At 46.4% G+C, this 12,805-nt stretch overlaps 1 protein-coding gene across 2 annotated transcripts in view; it reads right to left on the bottom strand.

Annotated features, from left to right (window-relative positions):
• The window catches only part of Plxna4 (plexin A4), a 460,336-nt gene that overhangs the window by 105,451 nt on the left and 342,080 nt on the right, over nt 1–12,805 (bottom strand). For both annotated transcript variants that reach the window (XM_013353255.2, XM_026788585.1), the window contains exon 5: nt 6,592–6,692. In XM_013353255.2, coding sequence (XP_013208709.2) covers nt 6,592–6,692 — 101 coding nt within the window. The remainder of the gene's footprint in view (nt 1–6,591; nt 6,693–12,805) is intronic.

A 12,805-nucleotide genomic window follows, 5' to 3' on the forward strand; every position in this document is an offset into this window, starting at 1 on the left:
GAGAGGGAGGGAGGGAGGGAGGGAGGGAGGGAGGGAGGGAGGATGAATTTCCAATAATGGATGGCCCAACACTCACTCCAGTCCTGTGGAAGGAACCAGGAGAATGGGCTCTAGGAAGAAGGCCCTGGCATCTGACCCCAGCCCCCAGTGACATGGTCACAGTCACCATAGCTGTATCTGAGAGCTATATCTCCTGTGTTCCAGGTCACTAAAGGGGTTTCCTACACATCCCATCCTCTGGCTTTCACAGCTTGGCTGTAAACTGGCTCTTCTCACCAACATTCAGACCTTAGGAAATGGAATCTGACTGGTCTGTCCACAGATAGCATCTCAGACTTCACTCTCCTTCTACCTGGGTTATAGCGGTGTATTATTTGTGTTTTAATAAATAAAGCAAAACAGCCACACTACTCAGCCATACAGGCCAGGCAGTAGTTGCACACACCTTTAATCCCAGCAGCCATATTAATTAGTTATCCACAGAGGCTTGGTGGTGATAGTGTACACCTTTAATCTCAGCACTAGAGAGGAATATAAAACGGGAGGAGACCGGTCTCAGGCTAAGTCTTATTCTGAGGATTCATTGAGGAAGGATTGCCGTTTCAGTCTGAGGTAGAGGTAAGAGGCAGTGGCTGACTGCTTTGCTTCTCTGATCTTCAGTCTCTGAGTTTTTATTACTCATGCTACTCTGGGTAGCAGGCTGTGTCCTTTCTACTTCTTTCTTGTGTGGCCAAGACTCTACAGCAATGGTTCTCCACCTTCCTAATGTTGTGACCCTTTAACACAGTTCCTCATGTTGAGGTGACCCCCTGATCATAAAATTATTTTCATTGCTACTGCATAACTATAATTTTGCTACAGTTGTAAATCACAGTGTAAGCATCTGTGTTTTCTGATGGTCTTAAGTAGCCCCCTGTAAAAGGGTAGCTTGACCTCCGGGGGGTTGTGGTCTTCCCACCAGTTGTGAACGGCTGCTCTACAAGGAGGAGGAACTGACCCCTGTGCCATCTGCTTGGGGTGTGGTGGGGCTTCTCCTAACAGAGGCAACCTGCAGGGTGGAGACAGAGATGCTATGGAGACACCTGTACTTCATCACCCTTCAGAGTTCCACTTACACCATCTTCCCAGGAGCGATGCTAGGACTCTTCCTAGTGCTAGGGCCAATCAATGAGTTGGCTCTGCCCTTGGCGGTGGGATCCCATTACCACCTAGACTAAGATAGTCTTCCTTGCCTGGGAATGGTGCCAAGGAAGGGGAAGATGGGGTGGGGGCTGGGGACCTGCCAAGCCTGGAGGGTGTGTTCCCAGCTCAGGACAGGAGACAGCTGTGAGGGGGCGAAGGTAGACTGGGCTTGGAAGGTTTTATTCCCCTTTGCCCAAATCAGAACAGGTGGGCTCAGACACAAAGGAAAGCCCTGGGAATGAGGCTGAAAACTGCAGGCTGACTAAACAGGCAGCTTTTGTGTTGCTGCCCTGGCCGTTAGGAAGACAGGCCTGTAGGCAGGGCCAGGGGCTACAGAAGAGGGCAACGAGAGTGGAGGGGGGGATGCTTCTCTTCCCCCTAGGCTGGCAGGTAGGCCCTTTGTCACGTTCACTAGTGCAGAGCGGGGAAGAGCAGAAAGGATTTGAATGACTGGGTTGTCTCTTCGGCATATTCAGCTCACAGCCCTCCTATGACCCTCCTGATACAAAAGCTCTTTCAGTGATACGGACACCTGTTTGCAGAGGCTCCGTCCTTGGGCTACTTGTTCCTCTGGTTCTTTCTATGGCTCTTTCCCACTCTCTTCTGTTCTTTTTGTCAGTCTCTGTCTAACATGCACACATGCACACATACATACACACACCACACGCACACACACACCACACACACCACACACACCTACACATACACACACACAGCACACACACCATATACACACATACACATACCCCATATACACACATACACACACCACACACACATACCACAACACCACCTTATTCCCTATGACCACAGGAAAAGTTGTCAGAAATGACTACAGAAAACGGAAACATTCTCACACTCAGAGGGTCCTGTGTTGTTCTTTGTCATGGACTGAATGAAGACCAAGCTTGCTGAGGTCCTTGGCAAGGGCCAGGGTCACTTAGCACAGAGTCTTGCCCAACATGGAAGCCTGACAAATGTGCTGATTCTAGGACCCCATCATTGCAGCAAAGGTCTGTTCTCCAAGAAGCTTCAGGACAGAGAGGAGGAGGGAGGGAGGGAGGGAGGGGGGATGGAGGGAGGAAGGGAGGGAGGGAGGGAGGGAGGGAGGGAGAGAGAACACAGTGCTTTAGAGAACATTCCGGTTCTTTGTTCCTTTCCTAGCAGAACCTCTCCGGACCAGCATCTATAAACTGGTTCCCACACTGACTGTTTACTGTCCACACCAGACCTCTCCAGACTTCTTCTTTTTTCTGTTTTGTCCACATCCCTCTGTTGCCTCTCCCAATCATGTATGGCCACCTTGTGCCCACTGAAAAGAAGGACAGGACAGTAGAAGCCAACTTGTGTATCTGACCTGAGCCAAGACCCATAGGTTGCACTGACTAGGACGAGAGAACCTTCTAGGAGGAAGCAGTGCTGTCAAGCTGGGCTACCCAGGTTTGCATGTGGTTAAAGCTTTCCCGATGGACCACCTCAGATCTGTGCATTTTAGTTATGTTTAGTTAAGTTTAAAACTGAATCTTAGAGACCCAGGGGCCTTCCCGTGCTTGGCCACCACGTGCAGGAGCTATTCTTGGTCTTGAACTCAGGGGAAGGACCTGCCAAGTATTTCTGTGATTAGACAGTCTGGGCCTGTGGGAACTCATGAGCTGTGTCTTGCTATAAAAGTTATCAGACACCGTGGACACAGCTCCAATGTCAGTGTCCGTCTGCCCTCATCATGCATTCACTTTGCTGAGAGCTCAACGTTACGGAGAGCAGCACCCTGACGGTGCAGAGCTCCTTGGACTCACAGAGCAGCCTTCATTACTCCATCTCATCCTCTAGTTAGCGGCGTGAGAAGCCACGTTTCTCTCTTCTTACAGGTGGAGATACCAAGTCTCTCCCATCCAGTGTTATGGTCAACCCTCAATATCTGTGGACTCTGTATTTCAAATGCAGCTAATTGCTAACATTTATTAGTGGCCTCCAAGCTTGTCTTCGTGGCACGTTTGAGGTCACTCATGGTCATATGCGGAGTGGGGTTGACTCAAGTCATGTGTTTCCAGCTAGGGTAAGAAGAGATGACATTCTTCCTTCTTGTTTAAGTAGTTACATTATAAATGAGGTTCATTTGATGGCTATTTAATGCCACGCTTTTGAAGTTCTGTCCTTTTTTGACTTAAATCTTATAAGGCTGTGCTGCCCAGTATTCCTAAACACACCAAGGCCATGGTGCAACATAGAGAAGAAGTGTGTGTGTGTGTGTGTGTGTGTGTGTGTAAGAGAGAGAGAGAGAGAGAGAGAGAGAGAGAGAGAGAGAGAGAGAGAGAGAGAGAAGAGAGCATGGAAGCTTCGTTCAGCTAGCTGGAGAGGTACATGCTGGTAGGATAAGCAGAAGAGGTGGAGGCAGGAGGATCATGAGAATCTTCATCCAGGTATGAAGTTACAGTTCTCTGAGCCATGAGTTGAATGTTAATGAATTGGCAATGTTTATTGAGGAAGACATCTTCATACAAATGTCTAACAAATGAGGTGATACATCAACCCACTGATGAAAAGGTTGAGACCAGAGGTTCTCAGGGATCTGACACTCTGTGTCTTTTAGGGGCAGTGGTTTGGTGTCTTCTAATTCAGTGTTCACAGGTCTTTACAGAGGTCTTTACCACTCCTGCACATAGCGTGAATCGCTATACTCAACAGCCTCGCAAATGTTCAAGACAGGAGAGCTAGACTGGACTGCACTAATTTCAGCAACCATTGCAAGCTTCCCTGTCGTATTTACCTAGTGGCTCCCACTGTGTAGCTCCTAGGGTGAAGAGAGTCCCCAGAAGCGGCAGCTTAGTGTTGGGCGACAGACAGGACAGCCCTTGTATGGCCCATTCTCTGAGAGCCTTGTTTAGGAAGGGCTGACATCTGACGTGCAAACTGGCATGAGATGTGATACCAGGCAGAAGGAGGGGCGGGAAAGCAGCAGGAACATCTGCTGGTTAAGCAAAGGTGGCCTGAAACTGTGACACCCTCAGGGACTCAGGCACACGATTCAAGGGCCATCTAGAAAACCACTGGAGTCAACCACAGTCTGAGAGGAAGGACCCTTATGAGCTCTCAGTCTTTGCTGTAGCCCATGAGATTGGTGACTACCCTACCTGATCCGCCAGTGTTCTGACCCAAATGGTTAGACTTGTCAGTTCTCCTACAACCCAGCGAAGTAGGCACACCATGTCTCCTCTTTCCAGGTCACGGAGGAGGGCCTAGGATGCCGGGGAGATTTGGATTGGATTCTGTGTCAGACACATGTCCATGACTTTTTCCTTTATGGCATGCTGAGACTGGAGCTACTGGCTTTCCTATGTGATAGTCTACTCGGTGAATGACCCCGACTCTCCTTCTGGCTTTAGTTTACCCTTGCTGTCTGCCACAGGAGTCAGGTATGCTGCCATACAAGGAGAGACTGGAGCCATATAAGAAGTAACGCATGGTATTTTCTCTCCTCAGAACTGCTCAACCCAGCTGTGGAGCTGAGGGGCTGGGGTTGGGCACTCTGGCCCTTCTGCAACCTTCTTTAAGCCCCAGTGTCCTGAATGCTCACCGAGATCAGTGCCGTATGGGATGGGGATAGCATCATGACACAGACCATAAGGGGCACAGAAACCTGTGCTTTGGTCCCGAAGGATTTAGGGAGGGGCCAGCTTTTATGATTGCCCTGAAGTCACAGTTGTACCATGCTATGACAACTAAGAGATGATCAGCAGCCAGTTAGGTGGCTCCAGAGTTCCCAAGGAAGGCATTAGGTTGAGAATGCATCCATTCCTTTTCTGGGAGATCTTACTATACTGGACAAAAAAAACTCATCTCCTTTCAAGGTAGCATCAGGAGCCTCTTCTGGCTTGGCACATGCTGGTATGCATTCTAACTGCCCCTCTCCACCCTTCTCTGTGGGGGCCAATCCTGGGGTGCTGCACTATTACCAGATGACCTTGCTGTCCGTTTCAGTGCAGCTTCCAATCTGCCTTCGAGTCGTGTGTGTTTCAGCGCAGCTCAGTGGTTCTCAATTTCTTTTTTGGTATTATACGCCTAACAGATTTCAGGCCTTCCCTTAAGGGACTCAAGACCTCATTATGTCCGACACCCAGAAAGAGGGAAGTTGGCTGTTCTATTGGAGAGGCTGTGTGAGAAATTAGGAGGGTGTTTTTAACTGTCAGAATCTGAGAGAGTGTTTCCTGCCTTTGGAAGAGGAGAGAGAGAAGATTCCACCTCCAGTTTCTTATAGTTCAAAATCACTGAAAATTGCAACAAATGTCATTGGTCCCAAGTAATTCAGGCTGTGAATGGGAAAACTAAAATCTTATCTTATGATGCTGTGGCTAGTTCAGAGAATATCAGGTTTCAGGTGGCCACAGGAATCAGTCGTAGCTCGAGTAGGCTCAGATTCCACAGGATGGGGCCTAACGATGAAGGCTATTCCAGGAAGGGAGAATAAAGATCTCGGCACTGGATAGACAGTGCAGTGGGTAACTACTCCCGTAGGGCACCCAGGCTTAATTTCCAGCGCTCACATGGCAGCTAACAACCATCTGTAACTCCAGTGCTGAGGGATCTGAACCCTTCTCTGGTCTCTGTGTGCACCAAACCCGCACACGGTACACAGACATACTTACTGATACATGTAAGATAAAAATTAGAGTTTAAAAATGATCTTTGGTTCTCTCCTATTTCCTGGCTAGTTGTCTGCATCTCTCAGTTCATCCATCAAGTTCCTATCTGTCTCCACTATAATCTGATCGCCGTCTCCCTTCCGCTAGAGAATGAACGGAGTGGGGGAGGAAGCACAAGGGCTTGCGCTAGCAGTTGGCCTGGCCTTTCTTCCCTCCTGACTTGAAGCCCAAGTTTATTTGTAGCCGGTTTATAGGTGTTATGGCAGACAAGAAAGGGTCCTCAGGCTTGTCCCACATAAAAGTCACAGGAGGTTCTATGGTTACAGCACAGGGCATAATGAATGGATACTGAGTTACAAGATGGATACCACATACCTAGTAGATAATTTAGTGGTCTGGGTAAATTTTGAGATAAAAAAAAAAAAACTCCGTGTCATTGGGGGCAGGGGTGTGTGTGGGTGAGGGGGGGGCTCTGCTGAAAAGTCAGCAAATTGAAGTTAGGCGAGTGCAAGAACCTGTCTTCTGTGACTCTCCAGGGTGTCATTGACAGGGTGACTGCCGTATTCTGACCTGTCATCATTCCGTCCATGTCTTAGGGGAACCGGACAAGTTAAAGTGAACCCAGAAAGCACGGAAGAGCGGTGAAGCTTGCCAAAGGTGCAAGGATGGAAGAACGCAAAGAGAAGAGGGCAAAGGGGTGAGAGGAAGGACAGAGAGGAGGGCGAGAGCCACCGGGAGGAGGCGGGAGGGAGCAGCCAATGGTACTCACGTGTTGTGGAGCACACACCAGCCACAGTGGGGGTCACCTGATCCAAGACACTCGCCACAGCTCCGATACTGCCCGCAGGACTCCACAGGAACTCTGGTGAGCTGGAACAGCACAATGAGGGTGTAGCAGTCAAGAATCTTCAGAGAACCTAAAGGTTCACAGCTAAAATTGCCATCCTAGATATCACTGCTTCACCCAAGACTCCGGAGGAGCATGGAGGTGCTTAGAGTCCAATGTCAAAGAGACTTTGGGGAGCCATATTGGAGTAGATGACCGCATAGCATCCTGAGGATATACCTACTTTCCAGGCTCTAAGATGTATCTGGGAACACAGACCACATTGAGTCCATATAAAATATACCGAAAGAGGCTTCCACACCACATAGTTAAATTTTCCTATTATCCTCATCTCCCAAATATTTCTGCAAATACCCAATCCATTACATATTTGTCTCCTATCAAAGTAATAAACTCAATGTTCATTCTTTCTCCATCTTGTTTTGCTTTCCCTCACCCCCTTCCCTTAGACCTCAGGACTTTTATTTTTCCAGAGAGCATTCAACTCCCACCCAGCACCCTTCCCTCGTCTTCCTCCTGGCTGTTTAACAAGGTGCCTGATCTACCCTCTGGCTGCCTCCTGCTGTCTCCTGCTTCATACTGTTGACCAAAACTTGCTCCAAAAATTGATTTCACTGCCGTTCTTTCAAAGACCAGCCTTGCTATGGCCCCTGCTCACACCCTCTCCAGGATTCGAGGCTTCCTCTAGAGCCCAGAGACTTCCATTAGCTTCCAGCAGCAGCTTGTTAACATAAAATGTTCCACATGACATTTTCACTTAGCCCAAATGCCTCCATTTCCTGCACGCTCTTAAATGTCGTTTGGATTTCTTTGTTCTCTAAGGCAGCCTTGATGTCGCCTTACATGATGCCCAAGTACCTGTTACGTAGTAGGTATTTAAAGATGACACTCATGATCGAATGGTTATTTGAATTTTTTTATAGCCTTGGTCTTTACTTTCTATTTCACCAGTTTCTTCTTTATGAAAAGTTTTTAAAATATATTTTTCATATGGGATTTTTATATATCTATTTTTTTTTTAATCTTGGTGGAGGACTTCCTATCTAGTCTTTTCACTAGAGCCAGGACAACTAGCCAGGGTCGTCATCAGAACCAGCCTGGTAAACTGTACATGTTGACTTGGCTGAACCGTATTTGCTCATGAGTGAGCGCAGGGGCTGTGTTTCCCCTGCTGGTCCATAAAGCATCTGCGCTGTACAATTATGTCCACTTGGCAGGGGCTACTTGTAACTCATGCACAGGCGAGCTGGCACCAGAGCCTGCTCAATTAGTCTCCGCACTCGTTGGGAATTAATTAATAATTAATTCCAAATCCCACTATGGTCTCCTTTTCCTTAATTTCCTCATTTTCTTTTACCTACCCTTTGGTAGCGGCCTCTGCTCACTCTTACAGATTTGCCCTTGGCCTCCACGGCTTGTTCTCAATGGCTTTTCTTTGCATTTGGAATTTTCTATGCTTTCCACACTTATTTATGTGTGTGCTTGTCTTGCACACATGTGGAGGTCAGAGAACAATGTGCAGGGTTTGTGGATTCTAGGATGGAACTCAGGCTTGGTGACAGCACCAGTACCCACTGAGCCACCTCTCTGTCCCCTAGAATTTTATCATAGGTTTTATCATTGCCCAGGTGATTCCCCGCAGGACTTCAATGTCTTTAAGATTAAGTTTGATGATCAGTTTTTTTTTTTAAATTAGTCTGCTCGCTCTAACATGAAGCTAGGAATTTAGCTTATTCCTGATGCCACTTTAACTTTTCTGCCCCTCCTCAAGCAAATACCTTCTAGTCATATGAACACATACATAATAGTGCTCAACCCAGAGGACCCTGGCTCCTAGGAATTCAGGGCTAGGAATGAGATTCACAAGCTAGTTTCAATATTTCCAAAAGCCTAATGGAAATTGGATTGTTGCTATTTTATGTGTTTATGCATACTCATGTGTGTCCCATATTAAAGTAGGAAGTATATTATTCCTTAATAAATGTAGTTTGTTTAGTAGACAGAATCTTTCAAAAAATGTGACTCCCCAAGGGGGAAAAATAATAAAAAGGGCTATAGATTGTGAAAGTTGGGAACCGTAAGTACATAATCATGTGTTCATGGGTCCCAGCTGCCAGTCTGGCACTCCATATTTTGCATGGGCTTAAAGGAAAAATATCATAGCTTGTTCAATCAAAAGAATGTTCTTGGTCTAAACTTAACATTTTCCCCAGATTCTCCTATCAACATGTTTAATAATCAGTCTTTCATGGAATATACCCTGGAATTTCAGGGTGTGCCCTGGGGTTCCAGGGTGAACCCTGAGCTCTAGGGTGTATCCTATAATTCTTGGGTATACTCTGAGATGCTGAGGTGTGTCCTGGGGTTCTGGAATATTATCTCTGTTTCTGGTGTATACGTGGGGCTCCAGGAGATGCCTCAGGATTCTGAAGTGTGTGACCTGGGATTACAGGGTGTTCCTGTTCTCTGGAGGTCTGGGGTGTGCCATTTTGAGTAATGAACCAGCTGCTCGGTGAGTTGGATACCTCAGAAACCTTTGCATTCTAAAAATAACTTGAAACTGGTGTTTAATAATGTCAATAGGCCATAACTATAAAAATCCCTCCTCTCTTGATTTTAAACAGTTGTCCTTTTTGTTTGGCTCGATAGATGTCAGAGCCTGCAGAGGGAGGTTTTGTTTTTTGTTTTTTTTGTTTTTTTTTTTTTTCAGAGGGAGGTTTAAAACATCCTTGGCCATTACTAGCAACAAGACCTTGTTGTCTCCGAGACTTGTTTTTCCTGTCCCTAAACAGGAGATAAACCGCATGCTTCTATTCCTGAAGCACTAGACCACAAAACGGGTTCATAACGGGTCCAGGGTCCAGCAGTCCACAGGTGATGTTTAAGGTCATCCCAGGCTGTTCTGTGATGAGCATTTCATTCCCAGCTGCGTGTTGCACTGACCCATCTCCTGGTTCACAGAGACGTGCTCTTAGGCTTCCCCAGGTCTGGGAAGCTTCACTGGGAGTTACCAGATCCAGAAGACGTTTTTCTCCTTAGTCCCCTCATGGTGTCATTTTCTCTTTGAATGTGGCATCAGCCCCTAAGCCATCTACCATTTCATTCTCTAGATGAGGCTCTGAAGCTCCCTGAGTTTCCTGAACTGATTCAGACCCCTTCCTAGCTTCCAAGTTAGCCCATGCTGTACTTGGGTTTCAGCTACACAACTACGCGGGACAGGGCACAAATCCCCAACCGTCTGAGAGCTAGGTCTTAGCTACTGCTTTGCTTCCAGCTCTCCAGACGATCGTGAACAGTTGATCCCTTTGAGTTTCTTTTCAATCATCTATAAAATAAGCAACCATTTGGACTCACTCTAGAAATCCTTTTGAATCTGACATTCCAGCAACTTCTAAGTGTCCAGACAAAACCTCACCCAAGCTAGTCCCTCTTTCTTGTTTGACTTTCATGGATGTGTGTAAACATGATATTGGAGACTTTCAAGAGAACACACCCTGAAGGTTATCGTCTGGGAATCTAGAACTTTCTCTTTGAAAGGCCCACAACAGAGAGCTTTGCTTTCCTGGTAGCTCATTCCCACTAGGCATCGTCTCATCTTTACTACTTGCTTCTGAGGTTGATCTAAATGTTCCCAGTCTCTTAAAGCATGGATGCTAAAATTAACAGGGCTCTCCAGCATTGCCTCTGTGGCTCCATCTTCTCCTGCCGCAACATTGCTTTCCTGTGGACAATTCTAGAATGTGCCAGAAGTTTTCCTGACACTTTAGACTTACTTTTGCAAACTGAAATTAGTACAGGCATTTACCTCGGTCGCAAAATATATATCTGAAGTCCTCAGCTTTTTTTCACACCGTGCTGGTATGTTGCAAAGATGGCCAGATGGTTCCTCAGTCACCTTGCCCCACGGTTCCTCTCTCTACCCCTGTATCTGGACTCTCTACCTACACTGGACACCAAACAAAGCTGCCTCCCCATCCCCCACCTCAGTTCCTCTCCTGACCCTGGAAACACAAACCACTCCAGATGCAGAGCCACACGATTAATTAAAAGCACCCCACGCTGATTAAAGTCTTAAGCTACAGTGCCAGGCATGCTAATTAACCAAGTCAGGGAATTCAGGCCACAGGAAGAGGTGAAAGAAGAAAAGTGTATGGGTGTCAGGGGGCTGACTTCTGTTGGGAGAACAAATCAGATGACAATGTGACCTGAGCCATCATAATGATAGATGGTGTCTGAGACCACAGAAGATTGAGGTCCCTCCACTGGCCACTCGACTCCAGGAGGGTGGTTGATTGATGTGGCTACAATGTAGAATGTAGTGCTTCCAGAGAGGGAGCCCCAGCCCTTCTCAAGACCACCCCTACTCTAGGGCCCGGGAAGAATGTGGCTCCTGGAACAGGAGATGGGATCTGCACAGCGTTGTCTTGGCAAGCTGTTCTACCTTTGTATAATAGAAGCTTTCCAGGTGCTGAGCAGTTCCTCAAAAACATAGAGATTTGCCATGTGACATGGTGACTTGACTACTGAGTACAGAATCAAAAGAAAGGAAATCCGGACCTTGGAGACACATTGGCACATCCATATTTATAGTAGAATTATTCATAAAAGTTAAAAATGGAAGTTACCCAGGGCCCATCAACAGAAGAACGGATGGAGAAAATATGGCATGTATTTACACTGCAATGGTATTCAGTCTTCAAAGAAAGGAAGACAGAGTGATGGCACATGCCTATGATCCAGAACTCTGGAAACTGAGGCAGGAGATGTAAAAGTTCAAGGCCAGTGTGAACTACATACTAAGTTTGAAGCCAGCCCTGGCTACATGGAGAGATCTTAAGAAGCTAAAAGGGAAGGGAGGGAAGAAGGGAAGAAATTCTAGACAAACTTTAAGGACAATATGTTAATAAAATGGGTAAGACACAAAAGAACAATGATGGCAAGACATTCGAGGTCCCCAGAGAGGCACAGTGAGAAATTAGAATGGTGGCTGACAGGGCCTGGAAGTAAGGAGGGGGAATGAGTTACTGCTGAATGGATACGGAGCTTCAGTTTGGAAAGATGAAATGTTCTAGAAATGGAGACACCATTTATGCAGGCCCTAACGCCCACGAGCACCCAGAAACAGTTACAATAGTGAGTTTCATGGTATATCTATTTTATGGACATTGTTAAAATGTTGAAGAAATGGTCTTCGGCGTGGGCTTTGGCTAAAGCCTCATCTCCAGAAGCCCAGAGATGACGTGAGAACACCTGTTCAGCTCCCAGGGTCAGCGACAAGCAGGCTGGTCATTCATGCTCCTGAGATATTCTGAGGTACTGTAGTAAATAAGCATTCATTTCTCAGCTCCTTAGTGTAATCTTTCTTGGACAAAGGTTTTGGAGATAAGTCTATCATGCACTATCATTTGCTTCCTGATTTGAAAAGATAACGTCACATCTTATCTATCCAGAACATTCCTTTCCTCTACTCCCTCCAAGAGGCTCAGAATCCAAATGGTTCCTATGATGGTTGAATAGCCCCTGACTATAAGGATTTGTTTCTTCTATGTTTAAATTTATGTTCATGTGTCTGTGTGAGTTTATGTGCACCATGTGCGTGCAGGTGCTCTCTGAGGCCAAAAGAGGGCCCTGAGTTCCCCAGAACTAGAGTCCAGCAGCTGTGGGTTCCCTAATGTGGGTTTGAGAGCCTGAACTTGTGTTTTCTGAAGGAACAGTGTATGTTCTTTACTTCTATGGCATCTCTGCAGCCCAATCCTGACTTCAGATAACACACTTCTTCCTATGTCTGATCTGTGGGCTCTTTCCTATCCCCACTCCCCCATACTTTCCCTCCTTGGACTGCCTTCCTGGGAACCACACTGATTTTCTTTGTTCTTTTCCAACTAAGCTTAACTTCCTTAATAGAGTATACCTTGGCTTGATCTTAGGCTACATTAAAGAACATCACCACTTACTTTTGTTTGTGTGTGCATGTGTGTGTGTGTGTGTGTGTGTGTGTGCCAGAGGCATACTTGACTGTCATTTCTCAGGTCCTCAACTTTGCTTCTTATTTATTTATTTATTTATTTATTTATTTATTTATTTATTTATTTATTTATTTATATTTTTTCGAGACTGAGTCTCTCACTTGCCTGGA

The sequence above is a fragment of the Microtus ochrogaster genome, unplaced genomic scaffold (genome assembly GCF_000317375.1).
Source record: "Microtus ochrogaster isolate Prairie Vole_2 unplaced genomic scaffold, MicOch1.0 UNK4, whole genome shotgun sequence".
In the NCBI taxonomy this organism is placed as follows: Eukaryota; Metazoa; Chordata; class Mammalia; order Rodentia; family Cricetidae; genus Microtus; species Microtus ochrogaster.